A 25,617-nucleotide genomic window follows, 5' to 3' on the forward strand; every position below is an offset into this window, starting at 1 on the left:
CAAAGAGTAGTAAAACAACTTCTCCAAGGTCATACAGCAGGATGACTAGGATTAGAATGCCACAAATTCCATGTGTTATAACCAGAAAATTATTCTGTTTCCTAAATGTAACATAATTGGGATACAGTCTGATAAATGGAGACTGAGTAAGCCACACTAAATCTACTGATGTGTTCTGCAATGTCTGGATGCATCCCCAACCCTAGCTATGAAAGGAAATGTAATTATGGTAATGAGAAAGTGCAGTCCACCCATCATTTGGGTTACCACACGCATACGTAACCGATTCCAAATATAGAACGGAGCAATGTCTCCTACACTCTTATCTCCCATTGGATCCCTTTTCCTTAAGTTATATGCTTGCCATCTTTTCCTCTGACAGGAGAAACAATCTATTTTGGTGTATACACAGCAGCTGAACGGCTATCACGTCCGTCAGGACACGGGGAACAGCTGCTGGACATTCACCAAAGAGCTGCCTTTGGGGGCAGACACCTTCCCTTGCCCACATAGATGTAACCAGTGTTTGCTCAGGCGCAATGCTGGGGACGAAGGAGGGAAGCTAAGCCTGAGGAAGAACGTTCAAGGAGGAGAGGAAGATCAAGAAGCCAGAGAATTTTATAAAGCACCCTTGTGTTTTGAAACCTATGCCAATTTTAAAAATGAGGGGTATGTCTCTTAGTGCAGTCTAAGCCATGAATGCAAGGTAGTGTAGAGATTCAGAAGCCTTATTTAAACATCCTCGTTTGGCTCCAGAGAAGCGGAACAGCATAGCACACAGTCCAGGCTAACTTACACAGCTCTGCCATGGCAGTTTAGACCAGTCAGAGCCTCAGGTGTCTGAAGGTCTCTGTACAGCGGTGTCCTCAGCATGCATCACTCACTTGGTTTACATCATCTGGAGGACGTGTCTTCACGAGTGGTGCAATGTGTGAGTGTAACTTAAAAATTTCAGCTGTGGCTCCAGAGTACGTGCAAGGGATCCTGATGACAAACATTCTGGCTCTCCTGCCTGTCTGCAATCCAGGGACATAATGCCAGGCACTTTTCCTCCTGTGGTGGACCAGCATGTACTTATTTTTGTGCACCTCAGCTTGCCTTGGTTACGAAGAGAGAGGAAATATTTTATTAATTTTCATCTCCTAAACCAGAGTGCGGCAGATAGCTAGACTTCCAGTTCCACCAAGTTTTTGCAGGAAAAGGAGAAATGGGTCATTGTCAGGTGTTTATAAAAGTATTCAGAGGTATCTAAAGCTGAAGAATTGTTCTGAGTCTAACTTAAAAAATATTAGTATCTTAAGGCTGTCATGCCTAGATGTTTGTCCTGAGTTAAGGAGTATAATCAGATATAGCAGAGACAGCAGGAAGAATTAGAGAACTGGATTGTGACCTGCACATCCCCACATAAGGCTTCTTGGAAGTGCCTTGTGCTAAGCAACAGCATGTCACAGCAAAGTAATCCCAGAACACGGCAGGGGCAGCCAGTCCCAGTGCACTGGTCACAGCTCCACCAGCATTCAGTGCTTTCGGACACAGTCACACATCAGGGCTTGAAGGGACTCTCTGTCCACTCTCCACCCACAATGTAAGCAGCACCATAGCTCTGTTCTCAGTGAAAATAACACTAAATGTACGTGCATCTGGACCAATTGTCAGGGTGTTGTAGATTCAAGATACTTTAATTTCCTTCTTAGAAAACAAAGGAAGAGAAAAATCAGCAAACTGCCTCTTATACCCTCTGTCTTTCTTATTGCCTGGAATGAACAAAGATGGTGCCTGATAAGCCATGGATGGAAGAAGAAAAATAGGGAAGGACTAGAGCAATCCCAGTAAATGCAATCCAGCCAAGTCAACAGCAACTTGAAAACTTTCTGGATGCTCCACAACCCACACTCAAGAGTTCCTCCAGTCCACTTTCTGCTACCAATGTATCTGCATCCCAAAGTTAACACAGAAAGAGGCCAGTAGAGGCTGAATTGCTTCCTGGCATAAGGTAGCATGGATTCTATGGTTGAATATACACGATACACCAGTTGAGGAAGGGACTGACTATTGAATGGCAACTGCATGTACCATAGCCAGTGCCTGACTGCCCTGCATGTCCTTTGCTGTAGCCTGCTGTCCTGGTTCAGAGATTATGTGAGATGCTGCTACCATGTTTATGTTGGCTTCACTTTGATGCGAGTGACTACACGAAATGTCACACATGCGCACACAGGCACACGCACACCCCAAAGACAGGCCTTCTTCCAGGGCTGTCAACAGCACCTTTAAAAAGTTGTATATGCACCTTAAAAAAAAAAAAAAGAAAAAAAAGCCATTTTGAAGAACTAATTTTTCTTACCTTTCTTCAGAAAGAGCTCTAGCACCCTCCAACACTCAGGGCAGCACAAAAACCTGGTATGTTCATCTTGGTATTTGAAGCACATACACACATATGAACATACATGCACACACTTATGCAGACCCAAAACTCTCTCCCCAGGAACGTGGCCTTCCCTTTTCAGGTACGTACCAATAGGAATGCATACACTGAAGAAACAGAAGCAGAAAAATCATGTTTTTCACACAGCTGTTTATTCTGCTTGCAGGAGTTCCTTTTCCAGCCACAGGCAAGGGTGGAATCCAGAGAAGCCAAAGGCAGTTGTGGCAGGATGTAAATGAGACCACACCTTCCAGACACACTCCAATCATAAGGGAAGAGCATGGATGTAAATAAAACCACACCTTTGCTGGACCAGCCTTCTCTGCTTACGTAAAACAGTTTCCATGTAAATAAGGCCACTCCTTTGGATGAGCTGCCTATTTCCATTTGTGAGGAGAGGCATGTAGGCATGGCCAAGCCCTTTCACAAACTCTTAAGTAAAACTTTGAGAGGATTATAAGTTTTGCCCTTGTCTGGCTCAGAGACTAGTTCCTTCTTTGGAAAGAACTTTATTGCTCAGAGTGGGATCTGATGAGCCAGCACATATCTTTCCTCAGTCTTCCTGTCAGGCACTGAAGACTGCTTTATGAACAAACTGCTCATAGAACATGGATACCCATTTTAACATGCAACTTTTACCTTGCACTGATAAGCCTTTACGCTGACATTAGATGGGTGCCTTCCTTTCACCTGGGCAGAATTTAAAAGTGCAGCAATGGAAATAGTGAGATCCTTCTGCATTTTCTCCATTTTCTCTTATATTCTTCTTTCCACATGCCCATCCAAATCTGATTTCAAGATTTCCAACCCAGATCAAATGCAAGCGGCTTGTCCCAAAAGGTAAAGAACTAAACTGCAGCCAGGCTTCAGCATAACTTTTTCCAGATGTCAGAGCTCACTATAATCATCATCAATTTTGGTTTGGGTCAACAAGCAACATAAGAGTCAGTAAAACCTTACTATCACTGAGAGTCTTTAGCTACTTGGAAACACTTCAGATGTCTAGGTTAGGAAGACAAACAACTTGAAGGCATTCTGAGGGAAAAAACACAGTTCTCATCTATACTCCTCACATGAAGAAAGTCCTGGAGGAATAAAAAAGGCAGACTCAGTTTCCTAGAACAAGATACATGAGACAGAGTGAAAGTGCTTACAGTGGCACACACTTTAGCCAGAAAGGTGGTTTTTAATAAAATTGGGAAATGGTGTACTGCATTCCCACAGAAATGGCGGAAACACAGATGTTGTCCCAGTTTAGGAAAAAAAAAATTGTCCACATTTTTGATGTTTGCACCAAAGGAAAAAATGCTGCCTTAAACATTTGAAGGAAGACTACCAGAGGAAACCAATACTATCATGGCTGCCATCAGTGATACAGGAGGCCAGGATCTGTCAACATTTTCTTTATAAATCTATCTTTCAAGAGAGTCTAAATAGGCTTTAAATAACTATAGTTGGGACCAAAATCTGGATTGTGAGATCCCTGGAAACAAATCTGCATCTGGCTGTTTACAAAATTCTGGTCTAGAGAGACCGTGAGAGCGGAAGAGGGATAACTTAGTGGTTGAAGGTATCTATCTTGTTTGTGCTGCTAATCAGTGATCAGCAACCAAAAAGGATGTTTGGAATCTGTGCTGATGAACACCCAGAAGTATGTATGCACATTTAGCCATCTCCTCCAGCATTTTCTTCTTAAACATAACACAGGCTGTCTTGTGATATATCTGGAGCTCACAGTTCCAGAGATATTCTGGACAAAACTCAGCAAGAACCACAGCAGGAAAAGAAAGATTCACAAACAATCTTGATTTTTAGAAAAGAATTATTTCATGCCCAAGCTTAAAACTAAGCTATGTCTAAAACACAATTATTATAACAGTTCAATGAACCAGCTCATTAGGCTTAAAGAGTAGCACTCAAACAAAATTATATATGCAGTTTTCCTTGTCTGAGCCAGTCCCCCAAAAGTGCCTACCTACACTAAAGCTGTACACTTTAATGAGAGACAGAAAGGAAGTAAAACGAAAAATGGAGTCATAGGACAGGTCTGATCTAGCAGATTTTTTATTTAATGGACTGAGTACACCAATTCCCATCCACCTCTCCTGCCTCACTGCACTGTTCAGTGGCCCTGGCCCTCTCACACACTTGTAGCACGTTCCAGCTATTTGCGTCTACAGCTTCCTTCAACTTACATAGCTGTAAAAATAAAAAAAGTCAATGGTGAAGTCCATTAATGTTTTGCTTTACCAGGCTAATTAGGTGTTGGGCAGAACAGCAACTGGTCCTGGTGCAAAACCCACCATGGTCTGCTCTTGCAGTAACTGCTCCACACGTTTTTCTGCTCTACAGTTTGTTGAACTTCCCCCTCAGCACTTTACTTTCTTGTTATTTCTGCTCCAGTTTATGCCACGCACCTCTTCTTCCTCAATCTTCCTTTCAACAGCAACACCCCTAAAGTAAACCACCTTACCTGCACTCTGAGGAAATATCCAACCCAGGTTATTGGTTCTCCCCTATTTTACCAGATTTTACAAGCTCTTTTGCACAAACCTGCTCTTAATCTGTGTGGCACAATTGGCAAAATCTGGACCCAAGAATGGTCTCTTCACACAGAAGCTGTGTTTTACTGGGCATTCCTGCAACACTGCACACAACTGGTATCCTTTGCACATTAGTTTACTATTAAAAATGTCTTACCCCATCAATTATGCCTCAAACCTACTGGTTCAACAAATTATATAAATCCCTTACATTTTAATTAGCTTATTAGCTAGATCTTTTAGGAAGATGCTCTCTTAAACTCTTAGGCTTACCACAGAATTCTTTTGTGAACCAAATCTATATAACAGTATCTGACAGAAACTTTGAAACAATATATTACAAGAGAGAAACTGCAGTTGGTGAGAGACCAATAAACACACTGTAAATTCTGAGGGTTTTCACAAGAAACACTGAGTCGTGAATGACTATTCCAGAAATGGAAAAATAGAGAGTCTCTTGACATCCGAATAGGGTGAACAGGCAGCGGTCCAACAAACAAATCAGAAGTGGAAAGAGAAAAAAATTACTTTTTGGATCCAAATAGTTTCAAAAATGAAAACAGGGATTAAAAAACAAGAATTAAAACATGGGAAGCTGAAGTCTATTCCCATGTTTTATTGCGCCACTTGAAAGAAAGCTAAATGCTGGCTCTGTCCTGATGAGAAGCAACATCCTCTGTTTTTCTGCCAATTTTAGATAAGACTCGCTGTCAAAAATGGGGTTTAAAATAGGATGGGATTTAAATCAGTGCACAGATAGAGAGGTCATGCTGCTTCTTCTTCTTTCATCAAATGCAGGGGTGGCTTTCCTAACCTGTGTACTCTGGAGGAGGCAGACCAGGTCGATAAGACTCTCCCCTCAGCTCTTCCCCATGCCACTTTGCAAAGCAGGGAGTCCACAAGGGCAGCTGCTGGTGACACTGACAAGTGCTGAATGCTACTGCCCATGGCTGTGAAAGGAAGGAAAAACCCCTGAAGGAATAACCTGCAGCAGCCCTCTGCCCTGCAGGCACTAACAACGCAGTCTACACTAGAGCCCTCTGAAAATGTCTCTGGCACATCACCCTTCTGGGCCATGCTTGAGGGCTTATGGCAGAAACCCAAATATTACTAGTTTGGAGAGATGTTCAGTGTTAGAACACTTAGATTAAACTCAAGAAACACAAAATGGTCCGGAAGCAGCTGTGAGGGGAGGTAAGGTCCTTGTGTGCGAGGGCCATCAGAAAACAGTTTGGTACCCTCGGGTCTCCAAAGATCTTACCAGACTCAATCCCTGCAGCTGTGCCTCAGAAACTCCCCCTGCAACTCCAGCAGAGAAAAAGCATGACAAACAACTACTGTTTCTTTACAGGTAGCAAAGCTTCCACCCACACTCCTAACTAAACTGTACACTCAAGTACAGGACTCACGTGAAAACACAGAAAATGCAGAATGATGGCTGAAGGTCTCCAAGGCAGCCGTCAGTGATTGATCCCTACCTGCTGGACTCACTGGTCTGTACCCAACACTGACCCTTTGAACTGCCTAACCTAGGGCTCTGTACTGCAGACACTCACAGTGGGATTTGGTTTAGGAACAGCTACAGTGACAGAAAATGGTAAAACTGCATTACCAAATTTGCTTTTACATAATAGACTTTCATGAGTCTAAACAAATCCTTGAGTATTTTTAAGTGTTCCCTGATGTGGGCCAGAAAATGTTTTTTCTGCTCTTTGAAGAACACTGGCTTTCCAAACATGTCTGCAGCCCTACTTACAGTGATAGACATTAAAAAAATGTCACTCAAAGTGAAAATTTTAAAAGTGTTTTTGAAAAAAATCAAGACCAGTAGGTCATTAACACAAAGAGGATTTGAAATCAATTCCCCCAACATTTCTCCCTTCCAAAATCAAACCAAATCATTGACATGTTTCAGAACAAAAGAATTCCGATTTTTTTCTCAGCTTCATTTTGCTGAAAATCAACACAAGAAATGCACAGGGTCTATTTCATCAGGATTTCTCTTTCTAATGAAAACAATTTCAATCAAAGCTCCCCAGTTGTCCTAGAAACTTAAGAAGAAAAGACTAGAAATGTTCCTGGTGTCTTTGTCTCTCAGTTGAGAAAATCATAGGCTCTATAAACTGCATAAGACAGATGAACAGATAGGCAAGCAGATGCTCACAATTTTGAAGACACACCAAAAAAATAGTCCTGGAATACTGAAGGGGATTTTCATAGCCTGTGTGTAGTTCTGACTGGTTTTCCAACTGGAAAACAAATATCTAATCGCCTTATATACTCTTAAAAAAAAAAATCCCGTCATTATTTTAAAGTGTGTTGATCATAGTTTATTTTTAGATCTGACAAACCACAGAAACATCTCCAAAAATATTCTAAAGAAACACAGTGACCTTCCCAGCTTGGAAAGCAGAGTTGTTTTAACAACATCCTCCAAGCTATGGTACAGGCTAAACAAATCTGTAAGACCCTTTGATGGCCTTCCCAAAAGTCTTCCACATTCACCTATACACTGTTCTATGAAAACTTGTCACCTAGGCTAGCAAAGGTAGTCTTAATTATCAGCTCATACTCAGAAGCAGAGCAAGGAGTCACCGACTGAGGAGGAGAGCATTGCTCTGGAGACAGAAAAGGATGCTCATGGGAATGTGGGCTGCAGTGGTGAAGAGCAACAGCCAGCTTCGTGTCTATGCTCGAGAGGATGCAGTTCACTGAACACACAGGCAAAATGAGGAAAGGTGGTGAAAAGGCACTGGAACTCAATCGGGGAAAATGATGGTCAGGTGTTGGGGTCCCTCCCCCCTGCTATGGAGCCCTGGGAGATGGGCCCTGAGGGGGAGACACGGGGTTTCCCTGCCCCTGGTCAGTCTCATTCCCCATTGGTTGGTTTGGGTTCCCCGGGGTGGCCAAGGACCCTCGGGTCCCGTGACCGGGGAGTTCCTGAGCTGAGCCCCGGCCATGCGGCTGGAGAAATAAACATCTCTGAAACATCTACCACGAATCTGTCCATATATACTTCGGTTTCCACGGGACTCCTGGTTTGAAATACACTTGTTGCAGTAATCCCCGCTGCAACAAACTGGTGGAGGAATGCGGGCAAGATACCGATCCCTGAGGAAGATTCGTGAGTAAAATAACCACTCTAGACCTCTCTCTTCTCATCTTGGTTTGGATATTCTCTCTGGACGATGGAAGAATCGTGGGAAATGGGGCTCTCTGAGCCACAGAGAAAAATGTATCTAGAAGTAAAAGAAATCCTTGAACAACAAAACAAAAAAGTAATGCAACTGGGAGATCTAGAACACTTTTTCATCTGGCTTTTCAAAAGGTTCCCCTGTATTTCTCGAGACTTACTTTTTGATATCGAACCTCCTGTATCTTGTGAGGGGTGTTTCTGGGACGAGATCTGGGATGAAGTATGGGATCAAAGAGAAGCTTGCCGTGCATACCTTATAATCAGGGAAGCCCTTGAGGAGCATTTGAACGGTCCCATTACCCCTAAAGCAGAAGATCATACTTATCCCGTGGCTGAGCCCGCGCGGCCGCCATCCCGGGAGCACATGACTGCAGCCGTGCCAGCGGAGGTGCCTGCGCTGGATGCGCCCGGCCCCCTCGGGAGCGCGCTCCTTATCACAGACCCCATCCCTGTCTCGGGGTCCCCGGCCACGCGGCCGCGAGTGAGGGAGCGATGCCGCAGGCGCCGCGGGTGCCGTGGGCCACGAGCAGCCAGGAACCGGCATCGGCGTGGCAGCCCGCTCTGAGCACACGGCTCGGAGAGCCCTGCGGAGGGAGAAGCGGCGCTTTCCACAGCGACACGAGAAGCCGCGCAGCGCCGAGCCGGAACGGGGCCGCACCCAAAGCAGCGTGGAGTTTGCGGAGCAGAACCGCTCACAGGACAGGGAGCCAGCGGCGATGGCAACGCGGGGCCGCGCAGAGCCCAGACACGCGCCAGAGCAGCCACAGCATGGGGGCCCGGCCGAGACGTCGGAGCCGGCGAGGCGGCGGCCATGAGGGATCAGCAGCCACGACGAACACGCAAGCACGTGATAGGAGGAGTTACAGCAACGAAAATCACAGGAACTGTGAAATGGTACAATGTAAAAAACAACTATGGATTTATAACACGAGATGATACAGGGGAAGATTTATTCATCCATAGAACTGCCATTAAAAGGAATAACCCTAAAAATTACCTGCAAAGTGTAGGAGATGGGGAAGTTGTACAGTTTGATATAGTGCAAGGAAAGAAGGGTTTACAAGCAGCAAATGTTACTGGGCCTGGGGGTATTCCAGTCAAAGGCAGCCGTTATGCACAAAATTATAAACAATATCCATCCCAGCAATTTCCCTACCCACAGCCTACTTCCCCCTTTTACCCTATACCCAATATGAACCCCTTCCTAAGTTTACCCTATCCCCAGTTTATTCCTAATCCGTTTTTCACCCCATGGCTTCCCTATACAATTCCATTTCCCTACAATTCCTCTCCGCTACCGAGGGGGGGATGAAAAGGGGGAGGGAAGAAATTAAACCCTCTCCTGCCTCAGTTTCCCCACAAAGCATGCCCAGAGAGTTCTGTCTCCCTTCTGTCAGCCCTAAGATGTTCCAGAGAATCTGTTTGGACATTTAAAGACTCAGGAGGGTGGCTTGTTTTGTCTTGAAACTGTTCTTGTTCTGTTTATCCAGTTGTTTTCATTCTCCTTTTATTAAAATAAAACGGGTGAGATGTTGGGGTCCCTCCCCTGCCATGGAGCCCTGGGAGAGGGGCCCTGGGGGGGAGACACGGGGTTTCCCTGCCCCTGGTCAGTCTCATTTCCCATTGGTTGGTTTGTGTTCCCCGGGATGGCCAAGGACCCTCGGGTCCCGTGACCGGGGAGTTCCTGAGCTGAGCCCCGGCCATGCGGCTGGTGAAATAAACATCTCTGAAACATCTACCACGAATCTGTCCATATCTACTTCGGTTTCCACGGGACTCCTGGTTTGAAATATACTTGTTGCAGTAATCCCCGCTGCAACAGTCAGGAAAAGGAGAAAGTTTCCAAAATGAACGGGGATTTGATGCACAAATGATGCAAAAGTAAGTGAATACTTTTTAAGGTGCAAAGGGCAGAGGCAGGCAAGGAAGAAAGTTTTACCCCTCATGCTCTGGGGATGACATGTTACAGCTGGTCAGGCAGAGTGTCACTACTGCCCCATGGTCAATCTGCTGAAGCTATCTACAGCTGGCTGCTGTATTTTGTCTAACAATTATCTCCTCCCCTACACCTACTTACAAATTCAAAACTTCCTTCCACGCAAGTGCAGTCATCACGCAAGAGGATCACCCTAGGTCTATTTTCACCAGAAGTGTCCCAGTATCAACTCTTCACAAAAATTCTGGGCACTCTACTGTCTTAACCTGGGGAATTTTTTTCTCTCCAGCTTTCCTGTTATTCCCATCTTAATTCTCCCCAAAACTCTAATGCATTGGTTCACTTATTCTAGGATTATCAAATATGTTTTAATTCCTGCAACTATGTTCCTGCTTAGCTTTCTTGATAAATATCTGTAGAAGAGAACATCTTGTTACCTTGGTGCTTTTTTTTTGTTTTCATATTAAGATTATTTTTCTTTAATGATTAAATAATGAGAATGTACTGTTCTGTGTTTGCCTGAAGCAAAAGCAGGAAAAATTAAGGAATTTTGAGTGAAAACATAACTTTGGCAAGATTTGATCTGGTGGCCTTCAAGAAATAAAAATTAGACACCTCATCTATTCACCTAATTTGACTTGAAATACAGCATGTGTGTTTTTCTTGACACAATTATATAATAAAATGTCAAAAGTGCACAAGGAATCAGCTCTGGACACAATGTAAAATCAAGACTCTGCAGGAACAAACCTGTCACCTCTAGCAGCAGAAACACACATCTATTCCTTTTCAACGAGAAGAATGATTCAATTACACTACAGCGGCTATGCTGTCCATTCATCCTAAACCATAATCAAGAGTCAAAACAGAAGGGCTGACATATCAAGTAGAAGTGTTGGACTCAAAAAAGGTTGCTGTAATTTCCCTCAAACTTACTTACTCTCTTTTTCTTTTCTCTCCTGAAAAGAATAAAGTGATGAAAATGGAAAACCCATAGAAACCGGAATTACAAAGCACCTAATGCTGGTTTTGCTCTTGGTTTTGTCTTTGTACATGTATTGATTCTTCAAATGTTACAAAACACATGCCATGTCCAGAATTAATATCTTGACACTGTGTTTTGTAAAAGCACTCTGACAGGGCCTAGGCTTTGTGACACTGACTCAGGTCAGTGTTCTCCAGGGTTTTGTTACTGCAAGAGTCAGGGTGAATGCAGTAAACTGTGGTACAAGCTTCACTGTGCTTCTGACTTTAATCCCTTTTATAACTAAGGGAAAAATTAAAAGTTGCTCTGAATTTATTTAATTTTATCATTTTCTGTTTGCATTTTTATGTTTGGTTAACTTTCCGAATTTGCAACAACCACCCTAATTAAAAACAAGAAACCTGAGGTTTAGGCATAAGTTTGGAAAATGTATATTTTTTTAATCTTGGATGTTTATTGTTGAGCAAAACCAGCCTTGCATTCCTTGAGAATTTCATTATACTTAACAAAGTTCCACTCAAACCTAGGCACATTACCTCCCAAAAGCATAAGCAAATTCCTTATGTCTTATTTGGAAATTGGACCAATAATTCTCTTTTTTGTGTCTGTTAAGAACAAGGTTGTGGAGCAGACACTGAATTTATCAATATGCTAAACACAAAGAATGTGGATTTCACTCAGGCTCCTTTTGATGATAGTTCAAAAGTCCAGGAATCACAGATATACAAAATGCACAAAAAAATGTTACCCAAATAATGTTTTTTCTTCCCAACCTATTTTTGCCATTAAAACCAAAAGCAAAGACTTGCCTGCCATATTCTCCTCTGTATCCTAAAATAACACATTTAGCATGTGTTACTGTTATTTCTCAGGTTACAGAAGCATAAGTGTGTTTCTCCTTTAATTCTTCCTTCATTCTCACTTACCCTACCTTGTTACAGATCTGTGCACTCAGATCCTAAGGACTTATAAAAGAAAATGTGCCTGATCCACTCCTTTCAGTTGTTCTCCTGATCATTAACAAGTTCCTGAAAATTATTTCGTTCTTTCCCAAAAATTGTTGACTAGGTTGTGCAGTGATAAAACTCCTTAACACAGACCCAAAAAGCAAGAAACTTGTAGTGTCTCCACTGTACCCCTCAATGCGGCTTGGTCCTGAGTGCAGCAGGGCAAGAGAAAACAAGGACTGGCTTCCAAAGGTGTGGAAAACAGGAGCACCCAGACGTCACTGCAGACACCTCTCTCTTCTTCTGGAAAATGAGTTTTCCCGTGGCTGTACTGACCTGAGCACGGTTTCTTGGTGGTGAAATACTGTAAAGGCAGTGGGAAGGAAGCTGCCAAGCCCACCTCATCCTTGGCTGCTTCATCTACACCACTCTCCTCACACACCATTTTCTCCACTTCCTCCGTTCCGCCCCACTCCACCGCAACCCTTCCCACACAAACACGTGTGCACCTCTCTCTTCAGCCCTGTTTAGCCTTTCCCACTCAGCACCTTGGCTGGTTTTCTCTGGGGACATGCTCAAATACAGCACATGGGTGAGAAGCTAACAGGAGTGATAAGTCCCTTTCCACCCTCTTGTATTACTCCAAAATCCAAGCCCACTCCTTCAACTCCCGCTCTTACAACCCCATCTCTGGCCACATCCCCCCCCGCAGAACTGTACCAAATCCACTGGCAGGGCAGGATGGTGGCTGACAGCTGCGCTAGTGCTTCAAACTGTGCATTGCAAGAGCAGTTGTGGTCACACAAGGGACAAGACAGCAAGCCTGCAGCCAGGGCCGAGGCACGAGGAACACATCCCCCTTCCCCATCCTGGCTGCACAGGGCCCATAGAGAGTCCAGTTACTCATCATGAAGCAGACAGGGTGGATTTCACCAACACTAACAGTCCCACAAAACCAACCCTTTTCTATCAAGTTGGCAAAACTTTTCCTCACTGTGTCCTCTGCCTTGCCTCTGCCTAGCATTTTTTCTCCATTAGCCAATAGCCCTAATGCGGGAAAAGCCTTTTGTCAGATGGGCAGGGATTTTGCAAGTACTTTACAACTCCCACATGTCATCTTCCCTCCTGAGGCAGGAAAACAATTCAGTCACATTCTCCTTACACCTGGACAGAAAAGCTGGTAGCAATGAATAAGAAAAACAGCGTGGTTTTGCAAAGCAGTGAACTATTCAGCTTGTCCCAGCTCCTTTCTCCAACCAACCCTTTCATTCCTAGAACATCCACTCCTCTTTCGCCCCTGCTTTTCTCGCCGTGAGAGACTGGCCAGGGTACACACAAATACAGCACTTGCCTCGGTGGCTTCTTGGGCAGCACAGTCCTTTCCAAACTTCTACTCCCCCCTGTGGCAGCTTGACGGCAAAAAAAGAAATAGCTCACTTCCCAAGTCTCATACTCCACTGTCACTCTTTGTAAGCCCTTGATCAAGAAAAATAAAGATATATGAAGGCCTAGGTGAGGTATCACTGAATTTAAGAAGGTAAAATAGGAAAACTGTTCCCAGGGAATTTGAAAATCAACCCTCTTTATCTTGTGAGTGACATAAGGAGGATGGTTCATATATGGTTTTAAAACTCACCTGAAATTTTTATTACAAAGTTTGTAACTCACAGAGGAACAATATTTAGGACAGATTTTAAGATTTTCAAATACCTTGCAAAGCTTAGGCAATAAAGAAAGGCAGTTGATGAACTGTTTCTTCATCCCATGTCATAACTGAATCTTAAATAATCATACAGATCTGCCATGCTATTAAGGTTAGGCTTTTCCACAAGATCCACCCTGGATAGCTTCCTCACAAGAAATGCACCACAAATAACTTCTTAGGCTCAAACTTCACAATGACCCCATTGTCCAAAATGGCCAAAACAAACACCATACAGTAAAAATCTAACCTTGATTTCTATTTAAAACCCTTTAATAAAAGGGTTATAAATGGAGTAATATGCTCAGAAACACTTGCTGTTAGTGAGAGTCCTACCACTTTTACAACATCATGCTTATTACTTAAAAGCCACCCATCAATAAGACATCTGTAGCAACATGGTTGTAAACTCTAGACCTGGGACCATTGATGTTTAAAACAACTAGGTTTCCTCAATTAGTTCCTAAAGGAAATCAGAATATTTTAAACATGTCCCCACTTCCCTAACAATGCACATTTCTTGGAGTATCTGCTTTTCTCGTCTCCATGTGAAAAATGGTCTGACAGAGAATTTCCCACCAACACCAGAGGGATTAGCAGTCGAAGATGTTTTTCAGACCTGGCCCAGTAGTTGCTAAATTTCACACACATCCGTGGGTCAATAAGGAAGCCACCTTGGCTGTTGTAGGTTATATCCTAGTTTCCCTGCCTGCGTCACTTGTACAGATGTATTTACACAGGTCACATACCACACATCACTTGCTGAAAAAACAGACAGCCAAGCTGGCAGCTGAACCATGGGGAACCATTTTCCTGAAAAATCATCCAATCTCCAAAATCAGTGCCAATGCATTGAGGACATTATGTTCCTTTGCAGGTCAGCTGATGCAATGTGCTTATGAAGTCCTGCGGAGGCATTACAGACCTACACAGTAAGCCAATTCCTCCATTTTCTCTGGAAGGAATGTGTTAACAGAAAAGCCCACTACACCAAAGTCAATGAACTGAGGTTGCATCAAAAATGGGGGGGACATTTCTCTCTTTTCTTTTCTCCCCAAAGAAACCACTATTTGTCACCCATGCATGTACAAGTATTGACCCTATCCGATGAGACAACATGGAAAATGTATCCCACATGATTCTCCCCAGGCCTCTACTCCACAGCAGCTACAATATAAATTAAGAGATCACATAGTTTATGGCAAATCAAACTGCATTTGTTAAGGGAAGTCCCTAATTTGGTCAAATCTTTAATTAAACATTGATGGCTCAGCTTGGGGCAAAAAAACCCACAAACCCTCGAAAGTTACACTGACATCTCCTGAAAAAAGCAGGTTGAAAAACTGAAAACAAGATCACATGCATTGTAGACTAAGCAGATCTGATTCATTCCTGCCCACATAATCCACCACAGAGTGGGAGGAAGTGTTCATCCAGCTGTTTTCCACGTGGTTCCTCTAAAAATCTCAAAAGGATTTCTGGTTCATGTTCTGAGTCAGTCCCTGGCCACATTTCCTCTCCAGCCAGCAACACTAACTTTTTATGAATTGTTAACCATTTATGGGACAATTGTCAAAGGAGTGGTTAGTGACTCACTGCAGTCCTACACCAGCTGACTTACTATAGCAAGAGCTTGCGAACCTCAGTCAAATCAGAGAAATAAACAAGTGAAAGCCTCCTCCCTCCATACTCACCTTCATGAGCTGAGGAAGGGCTCTACACTTCCCCACAAAAACCCAGGACACACCAGCCTCCTCACAGATGTAGTGAATGCTGCTCCTACAGTGGTTTTAAGACCAGATCTATGGCAAATTTTTCAGAATAAAATCAGATAAACTGAATCTGAGGCTCAGTAGGTAAAGGACATTTGACTTCACACTACTTATAATCTCACTTTCATAGAAATAGTTTTACATGTGCTTTGAATACCCGCTTAGATTATTCTACTTCCAGTAATCACTTTGCTGGTTTAAGACCACATACATTCACAAAACTCCAGTTACTTTTTAAGAATAAAGCCAAGTGCTTAAAGCAGCATTCTCAATGACTCTAGAAGTAACGAAGTATTGCACATTAACACATAAAGAATGACATTACAGAAAGAAACAAAACTCAGATCTGCAAATGGGAATTGCACCTGATGATTTTGCTTTAGCCCAATGGACTTGAACTTTTCAAGTCCCAGCATTTTGATGGCTAACAGTGCATTTAGTGAACTGGCCAACTGATGCTAGCAGAGAATCTGAACCAGTATCTTGAGGGATTTGGACTAGGTCCACCAGTTCAGCAGCAAATATTTCTATAGGCCCTAAGATATCCACTGCCTCTCCCCGCCTTCTTATTCTGGTTCACTTTGGAGAAGAGCTAATGGCTGTCATTAGTAAGATTAGTCACAGCTACAAGGTGAAAAGCTTTGTATCAGTCTAACCAAGCAGTACAAATCACACAACATGGATAAGTTTCTTGACAGATCCTGGGAAATGTAGTCTTTGCTTTGCCTTTGTTGATTCATGAGCTCACACATCTCCCCAGAAAAGGATGAGTAGAAGTTCTGCAAGTGGTCTACTTCAGAGCCCTTCCTATGCCTACAGATATGTAGAATAAGCTACCAGATAACTTCTAAGAAAGAGAAATACCAGGCAACCACATTAACGATGGAATAAATCTCTTTATTTTTATTCTGTGTCTATTTCTGAGCTAGCAGAGTAAGTCTTTCTTGGAATCTGCATTTTAAGCAAACGCCTACTAACGTAACTTTAACCAGACCTCTCAGAATTTTGAGATATATTTATTACAATTTTAAAGAAATATCCTGGTGAGCGTTTTGGGAAAGGAACTAATTGGCACACTAAACCTGAGGCAAGACAGAAATGCCTGAAGCCAGCTACAAGCCTATCGTGATGATAAACAGCTCAGGGTCCAGATGTCCATATATGGCAAGACTTCCTATAAGACTGACAGTACTGTATGTGCATTGCGTATGGTTGTTGGATCAGATTCACATTCCTCGGGTATGTTTCTCTGGGAGCTTTTGATTTCCGCTTTGAGGCCTGGCTCAGACCTCCAATTGCTCTTATAAAAAAAATCTGTGACTGAAAGTTGAAAATGTGCAAGATTCTTTCTTTAAGTACACAAACACTCCAAGTCTAGCCACTTTCCTGTAGTCTTGCCAGGTTTTCACTATGTCTGATACCTGATCAAGTGACTTTTGGGGGGAAGCAGGAAAAAAAAAAAAAGAAGGAAAAACACAAGAGAGGAATGTAGCAATCCACACCTGTACATTTTACAAGACTTCACCAACTGAAGCTGATGTAGACACACACATACCATATATAGCTGTGTAAACAAGTCTGCAAGGCCGGTATAGTGAATTCCTAGTTTCAGCAGAAAAAATATACTATCTTAAAAGCATGTGCTGTATAAATACCTGCATGGAAGTCAAAATTAGTGCATTTTAATCATTTTATGCATCAATGCCAAGATGTACTTCTCCAGCCTGTGGCCTTCTCAAGAGACACCTGGATGTGGTATCCGGGGATATAGTTTAGGGGTGATTATGGTGGTGTCACATTGCCAGTTGGACTAAATGATCTTGAAGGTCTCTTCCAACCTTGAGGATTCTGGGATTGTCATCAGAAAGGATAACCTGAAGACTGACTGGAGTCTGAAAGAACTGCCTTTGCTTCCAGGTTCCATTCGCCCCCGTGAGTAAATACACACACATAAATGAGGTACCCATTGTGACACATCTAACAACACAGAAACCAAGATGACCAAAAGGCACTCCCATGGACTCTGATTCTTACCCCCCTGCGTGTGCTGGCACAACTTCTAATTTAGTGGGCTAATGCCTGATCCACAGTGGTGCAAGACCAGAATTAGTTCTGAATTCAAACACCTATTCAAGTAGTTTTTCTCAGGGCAGCAAGTGTATGGGGCTTGCTGTACTTGGCCTGCAGTGGGAGGACTTAGGACAGATTTATCCTTTAATTTTGGATTTCCTGGCTTTCTGGTAATTTGTTACTTTTAAACATACTTTTTCTGTCAGTAAGATTCTTAGGTTTTGTTTAATAAAATTGTATCTCTGAAAAAACCTCTTACATGGAAAGTTATAAAACATGTCTAGAGCCTCTCTCTCTCTCTGATGTTCTCCTACCATATTTAGGCATTTAAAAAAGGCATTCTGTTTACCTGGTTACATTTGCATTTTGGTATGCATGTCATACATAGTTTGGTACACATACTATTTACCCAGCACTGAGGCCACTGGAGTCCTTCAAGTAAATACAGATTTTAGGAGACCTCATGATTTTGGGAACATACATTATTCACCATAACTGTTCCTCTGGGATTTATTTTTTCTTTCAGAGCCAATCTCATTTCTTTTAATGGAGAATTTCAAGTAGAAGAAATTACATCCAAATGACTTTACCAGACACAGTACAATGCTGGCAGAATATAAGTAACAGTTTTACAGTACAATAGTTCTACTGGGGCATTACATGGAAGACCTTCTTTTCCCCTCATGAATCCTGTGCATACATATTGCTGCATCATAGCATGGAAGCATGCCTAGATATGGAGGGATGGGAAGAAGTGGGGGGCGAGGGGGAATGGTAGTGGGGGAAAGCCTACATACAAAAGATGAGATCTCTTAAGGTAACTACCAGATTTCAGATTGCTTAATGTGATGCATTAAGCTGGTCTCTCTTACTAAACACTAACATACTTCCACAGGTCAAAAGCCAAAACATTGGCATTCCTTGCGTTAAGCGGAGGTCAAACAACATGACATCACTGAATATTCAAATAATACAGAGCAGGCAGGGGAAGAGCCATCCTCCTGGCTAAAAAAAAACCCAACAAGAATCATAGCAGTTATCTGCAATGACTTAATCCAAGCCACAATGCTTAGGTCTTGGGTTCAGTCAAATACAAACCACAGTGTTAAGGTTTTGGCTGAGTGCGGCGGCATGCCATTCTCTTCTTGTTGTAATCCTGGGGCGGACCATCAGCAAGGTTGGGAAGCAGGGATGTGCGAGGAACGTGTTGCTCAGAAATGACAGCTGCACACACAAGCGGTGGGAAAATAATAGCCACTTCTTCCATGCTTCACACTCCACTCGCTGTGCCAAGTATTTCAGAGTAAATAGGCACTCTCTCTATTCATAGAGAGCATCTATTAGGGAAGGAACACATTACAAATATTCAGTATGATTCAGTGGTACACAGAGTCAATTTATACCCGGTAGTGTAATTATACCTTTTTTCGGTGGTACCAAAGCGCCGGGACCGTTCGCCGCCGGACACCGAGTACCCCGCGCCACCCCCGATCCACCCGCTCCGCGTCCCCTGCGCCCGAGGGAGGGACCGGGGGCGAGCGGGGAGCACAGGGGAAGGGGAATAGCGGATTCCCCCGAACGCCCCTGGCAACCGCCCCGCCGCCCCCCTCGCCCCTTCCCACCGGACCCGCCGCCCGCCTCGGAATAACGCGCTGCCGGGGGCGGGGAGCGGCCGGGAGCGCTGGCAGCGGCGGGGACTCACATTTAAAACACATCAAGACGAAAAATAAAAAACCGTAAAGGGGGGGGGGGGGAGTGAGAGTGGCGCTGGGGGGGCGCAGCCGGAGGAATGCGGGAGTCAGGGGTCAGGGCCGCTCCGGGGCGGCGGCGGCGGCGCGGGGCGGGGCGGGCGGCGCGGCGCGGCGCGCAGGAATGCGCGGAATGTCGCTGTTTGTCCGCGGCCCCATTCAGCCCATTGGCGAGGCCGCGCCGCGGCCGCCTATAAAGGGGCGTCCGTACCGGCAGCACTTGGCAGTCACACAGCCACTCTCCCGCCGCACTCGGACGGAGCGGAGCGGAGGAGAGCGGAGCCGCGCAGCACTCAGCAGCCACCCTCCGGCACAGCGCCCGCCGCAGCCCCGTCCGCGCCGACGAGGAGATCCGCCCTGCGGGAAGCTCTCGGCTCACCTCGGCTCACCTCGCTGCCCGGCAGCCCGACGCCGCTGCCTGCCCGACGCCGCCGCCTCGCCGCCCACAAGCCGCTGACCGCTGCAGGATGGTCCCCAACACCTTCGCCCCGTTCGCCGTAGCCCTGCTGCTCGCTCTCCTCAGCCCGGTAAGTGCTGCCGCCCGCGGCGCCGCCGCGCCTGCCCCGTCCGGGCGGTCCCGGCGGCGGCTCTGACGCCCCTCTCTCTCTCTCTCTCTCTCCCCCCGGCACTTGCAGCAGGCTCAGGGCCAGGAGTGCAGCGGGCAGTGCCAGTGCGGCGCAGGGCCTGGCCCCACCTGCCCCGCCGGCGTCTCCCTGGTGCTCGACGGCTGCGGCTGCTGCCGCGTCTGCGCCAAGCAGCTGGGCGAGCTCTGCACCGAGCGCGACCCCTGCGACCACCACAAGGGGCTCTTCTGCGATTTCGGCTCCCCCGCCAACCGCAGAATCGGCGTCTGCACCGGTGAGTGGGGACCGGGGCTGCCGCCCGCCTCGGGGACAAGGACAGGGTCCCGCGGGGCAGGGAGTGGGGGTAGTGGGAACCTCCGAGACTCCCGCCCGCCCGACTCACGCTCTGCCTCCTGCCCCTCGCAGCTCGGGACGGCGCCCCGTGCGTGTTCAGCGGCATGGTGTACCGGAGCGGAGAGTCCTTCCAGAGCAGCTGCAAGTACCAGTGCACCTGCCTGGACGGCGCGGTGGGTTGCGTGCCTCTCTGCAGCATGGACGTCCGCCTGCCCAGCCCCGACTGCCCCTACCCGCGCCGGGTGAAGCTCCCTGGAAAGTGCTGCGAGGAGTGGGTCTGCGATGAGGCCAAAGAGCAGACTGCCGTGGGACCTGCACTCGCCGGTGAGTGGCTCTCTGCAGATGGCAGCCAGGGGAAACGGGCACTCTGCTTGGAGGCTGAAGGCAGTGGGCTGGGTGGACACAGGGCAGACTCTGTAGGGCTGCAGTTAGTGGAATCACCCCACAAATTTAGTGCAGCTGCTTGAAATTCTCAGGAAAAAGAAGGAGCATTTAGAGGGCTGAGGTCACACAGTTGTCTCACTTTGGTTTTCTGTCTCCTGCAGCTTACAGACTGGAAGACACTTATGGTCCAGACCCAACAATGATGCGTGCCAACTGCCTGGTGCAGACCACGGAATGGAGTGCTTGCTCCAAGACCTGTGGCATGGGTATCTCTACCAGGGTCACCAATGATAATGCCTTCTGCAGACTGGAGAAACAGAGTAGACTCTGCATGGTCAGACCTTGTGAAGCAGACCTGGAGGAGAACATCAAGGTAAATACGATTATCTTTATGTATGCTGTACTAGCATGCTTCCATCCACTAGCAAAAGGACAGTGACCAAAAGTGCAGTGCTGACAGGTAGTCATTTTCAAGTGCTTTGCTTTGAGATTTGAGTTTTACCCTAGTGGTGATCACTATTTACAATTAAATGTCCTCAGTTTTCTCTCATGCTGTATTATGGCACTGTACAAGACAATCTTGCCTAGTGATAATACAGTAAGGATTATCATGTCTGCTCACCCTTAACTTGCAAGCTTAGTGTGCTGTGTGAAAGCCTACCTTCTAAACATGTTGTATTCACTTTCATCCTAACAGAAAGGCAAAAAGTGCATTCGCACCCCCAAAATCTCCAAGCCCATCAAGTTTGAGCTGTCTGGCTGCACCAGCGTGAAGACCTACAGAGCTAAGTTCTGTGGTGTCTGCACTGACGGGCGCTGCTGCACACCCCACAGAACAGCCACCCTCCCCGTGGAGTTCAAGTGCCCTGATGGGGAGATCATGAAAAGAAAAATGATGTTCATCAAGACCTGTGCGTGCCACTACAACTGCCCTGGAGACAATGACATCTTTGAGTCTCTGTACTACAGAAAGATGTATGGAGACATGGCATAAAGCCAGAAGGAGACGCTAAGTAGATTCTCAACTTGAACTGATTTGCATCTCATTTTGTAAACATGATTCAATAGCACAAGGTATTTAAATCAATTTTTTTTTTTTTAATTTCAACAAACTGCTCCATGTGACGTAAGACAATTTTTCTACTGACCCCAAATGGTGGTTTGAAGAAGAACGTAGAATGGACAGTGGGACCGCAGCAAGACACAGCTTCAGAACATGTTGTTCCTGAGGCGGTGTGATGGGGTTAAGGGAAATAGACAGGAAAAGCAGATTCAAGCAAATGTTCCCTTAATGTGGTACAGCGTGCTTCATCTAGTAGTGCAATTGAGAAGAGACCATTAGCATGTTTGCTGGCGCTGGCTTAGAGACAGCAACAGCTGGAATGCAAACACCCAGCAAAGTGCTAAGTAGAAGGTGTTCTGTTAGTCAGGACAGTAATGTTTCAGCTCTGACATTCTGATTTGGATGGCTTGGCCAACAAGAGTCAGAATCATGTCAATTAGACTGGACAGCTTGTGGCAGTTAATTTACCTGCAACAAGCTACTTTTTATGAATATTGTAAATAATGTGTGTATATATATTTGTACAGTTATCTAAATTAATTTAAAGTTTTTGTGCTTTTGTTTAATGCTTTGAAAGTTCAATGATAGCCTTCTTTTTTGGAACAAGATAGGTAAGATTTAAAGCTTGTTTGACAATGCATTCAAAGCATGAAATAGATACTCTAGTGGAAATTGTTCACATAAGACCAAATGGTGAGTTGAGGTCAAGATGAAGTTGAGGTGCCTGTAATGTTACAAAGCATTCGTCTGGCAAAATATGCTTACTTACTATAAGACAAGTGGCTTTAAGAAAAATGACTGTTCTGTAGCTCATCAGTCTTTCCACTTGAGCATTTGTTTCTTTCTTTGACTATGGCTCTTTTTGGACAGTTTATTTGTTGAGAAGTGTGACCAAAAGTTACATGTTTGCACCTTTTTAGTTGAAAATAAAGTATTTATATTTTTTATATAAACGGCTTGGTATTTCATTTACCTTTAGTCTCCACTATTTCTTAACGTATTTCTAAAAGGGCTTGGCTTTGCACTAGGTGAAAATCAAGTAATGTGTGGTGAGTTCTTTGTCCAGAAGCACATACACTTAGGAATAAGCTAATGATTTACTTATTCTGTTACTAGTGAACCAACTGTAGTTTGTTACTCTTCTAAGTTTAGAATGAAGGGAAGGGCCAGGCTTGCTTTGCCAAGCCCAGTATGGCATTAGAAAGTGCAGCAGGTCTCTCATGCATCACATGTGGTTTGAAGGGAGCTGGCTGGTCACCATGGTATTCAACTGCTACTGTAATACACCGCACAACATGCTTAATTTCATTGAGGTGTTCCACTGGTCAAGATTTGCTTTCAACTAAGGCAAGAAAAATATTTTCAGTTACTAAAAGCATTGAAGTGGTTCTTGACTCTAGAGTCAAATCCAGAAGTCCAAAATTTGGTACAATTCTCAGGGAAGAGCTAATGGGTTGTATCATAAAAATCGCAGAATCCTACAGGTTGGAAGAGGCCTCTAATAAGCTTCTGATTTAATCTTCATGCAGAGTAGGGCTAATTTAGATGTAGCTTTACTTGAATTAACACCTAAGTGTGGAATGGTGGAGCACTGAACTCTGGTGGCAATTACCAGGATTATCTTCTTACTTGCTGACCAGGCTAAATAATTTTACGTGGCAGTTCTGTGTAAAGTGTCCATAGGTTCATACTCTAGCAGGCCCACAGATGAGAAGTATTGTAAGAGCTACACATTTTGATGATGGTCCAAACATTCTTCTTAGATAAGCAAAAACTAGTGTAAGGACAGTTGTGAGTCACTTGCCTCATCCCCCTGAAGCTAAAAGAAAAGCTTCAGTCCCATGCTGGGTCCTACATTAATAGCAGAATTTTTTTTGTCCCTTTGTTAAGACAAGGAGATTCTTTGAATTCAAAATTAACCTTTGCACTAGAAGTATTAGTTCTTGTTTTCAGAAAAAAACATGCTCTCCAACAAGAATCCTTTTCAGGCAAACAAGTTCAATCTGGAATTTCCTGGTGCTGAAAGAGTGTTAGCTTACAAAAATGTCCATCCTTCCTGAGCACCTTCCAATCCTGTTGATTTCAGCTAGCATTAGCAGCAAATCAGTGTAACACCAGCTTTGGCTAATGATGAACAACAGAGCCCTAAACTAATGGGAAGTCAATGGGAGCCTTGCCAATGGCTTCACCAGGCTTTGCTCAAGGCCGTAGAAGCATTTTCCCTTCCTCTGAAAACACAAGGAATTCTCCTGGCATGAGGGAGTGGCTTTCTACGTCCCATACTAAATACCTTTGGGTAGCCTCTGGCTCTTATGCTCCCTGAGACTCTCCAGTGTTTTTTCTCTATTTTTTTTTTCAGGTTATGAATGTGATGCAGCCTTTCAGTTCACCCTGGAAACACGTCAAACCTTCGTACAAGAGCAAGGACTGGTTGCCTGACCGTGACTGTGGCTCCACCCCCAAATAACAAGAAAACTGTCATTTCTAGTTCCAGCAAGGACAGGATGTAAGTGGACTTCATAACCATCACTATAGAAACTCTCAGGATCAGCAGAACAGAAAGAAGCACAATGCACCTGGCAGGTTGGGATTAATTCCTCTAAGAGATGGGGTGTTTACAGCACTGCTTAAGCCTGTTGAGGAACAACTCTGCCCTGCAGTCTTTTACAGATTGGTATCAGATATTATAATGAATGACGTTTCCTAGTAACATCATTCCCATGAGCCTCATGACCATGGGCCCATGAGATTCACTCAAGTTCTGCTCCCAGCTCTCTGCAATGTGGGCTGCATCACCAGCACCTAAGCCACACAATGCTGTGGCCTCCCCTGGTACTGTCCTCGAGCCGTGCCTGGAAAAAAACACTAGAGGGTCAGAGAGGAGCAGCAGCGCTCTAGGTGAGGAAGGGCTGTCTGAAAGACACTCATGAAAGGGCTCCCCCAAAGTAGCCAAGGACCACTACCTATCCTCTCCCTGATTATATGATGATGAAACAGCCTTGCCTGCCATCTGACACCTTGTTGCACTGTTTCACAGGCCAGCAGGGCACAGAAGAGGCCTGTCAGACTATTTTAATGGTGTTTTGCTGTTGCCACTGGGAATTAAAATAAGGGAGCATGCTACATATGAAAATCTCTTAAGCAAATTATTGCTCTCCCCTGAGCGTATCAGGGACCATAAATCCCAAGTATGCATGATAATGAATTGCACTCCTTTTTCCAGGAGTATGTGTAGTCTTCTGACAGAAGCATGTGTTTTACACCATTTCACAGGTGTCAGACCTCTGAAGGTTTTATCTCTGAAGGTAAAGAAATTTAAATATTTTGTTGTAAGCTCTCCTAGAGGTGTAGGTGGGCATCATACTCTTTGTAAGACTTTCTTTCAAAGGTATCCCAGGAAAACGGAGCCCTTGTGTGGAATTTATGGCATCTTAAATGATGGCTACAATGTGGGCCTTTCAGCTGTAAAGAAGTTTCCTGATTTCATTCTTTGTGCCTAAGATGGATAGATGGAAGAATAAAAACTTGAGTTCAAAAGTTCTAAGTCACTTACATGGGAGAGAACAGTGGTTCATATTCCTTCCAAAATACCTTGCTTTGGAAGTTTGCTTTTAGTTGTTTGCATCCTCAGAAAATCCTATTGTTCAGGTTTGCTACTTTAAAAATATTTTATTCATATATGAAAGTCTATTAATTCTAATTACTAGCTCCTTAAAATGGATCTCCAGCCATATTAATAATACAGTTGGTAAAGAATCACTGTTAAGTCAATACTGATTTAATAAAAGATACTCAATTAAATATTAAACAGGAATTCAAGGTGGCTGGAGACCAGAGTATCAAATACTTTGAAACAGTTCTAAGCCATCGTATTTCAGATTTTTGTACCATAACACTTTTGCATGGATTTGCAGCTTAGCTTTCTAACA

The 25,617-nt window shown here is 44.5% G+C and overlaps 2 protein-coding genes across 2 annotated transcripts in view; one reads left to right on the plus strand and one right to left on the minus strand.

The window, feature by feature from the left end:
* Nucleotides 1-358: 358 nt before the first annotated feature.
* ENPP1 (ectonucleotide pyrophosphatase/phosphodiesterase 1) overlaps nucleotides 359-25,617 on the minus strand; it is an 89,936-nt gene continuing 64,677 nt past the window's right edge. Inside the window, exon 25 of the mRNA XM_082303259.1 lies at nucleotides 359-373. Within this exon, the coding sequence (XP_082159385.1) occupies nucleotides 372-373 (2 nt within the window). The 3' untranslated portion in view covers nucleotides 359-371. The remainder of the gene's footprint in view (nucleotides 374-25,617) is intronic.
* CCN2 (cellular communication network factor 2) lies at nucleotides 19,561-22,641 on the plus strand. The gene is made up of 5 exons (XM_082303263.1): nucleotides 19,561-19,851; nucleotides 19,960-20,182; nucleotides 20,314-20,565; nucleotides 20,787-20,998; nucleotides 21,323-22,641. Exons 1-5 carry the CDS (start codon nucleotides 19,792-19,794, stop codon nucleotides 21,617-21,619), a joined length of 1,044 nt encoding a protein of 347 aa, XP_082159389.1. The 5' UTR covers nucleotides 19,561-19,791; the 3' UTR covers nucleotides 21,620-22,641.

The sequence above is a fragment of the Coloeus monedula genome (genome assembly GCF_965178545.1).
Source record: "Coloeus monedula genome assembly, chromosome: 2".
Classification (NCBI taxonomy): Eukaryota; Metazoa; Chordata; class Aves; order Passeriformes; family Corvidae; genus Coloeus; species Coloeus monedula.

Coding starts and splice junctions, on each gene's coding strand:
- CCN2 (XM_082303263.1), top strand. CDS start 19,792: ATGGTCCCCAACACCTTCGCCCCGTTCGCCGTAGCCCTGCTGCTCGCT. Junction 20,183..20,313: donor CAGAATCGGCGTCTGCACCG/GTGAGTGGGGAC, acceptor TGCCCCTCGCAG/CTCGGGACGGCGCCCCGTGC. Junction 20,566..20,786: donor CGTGGGACCTGCACTCGCCG/GTGAGTGGCTCT, acceptor TGTCTCCTGCAG/CTTACAGACTGGAAGACACT.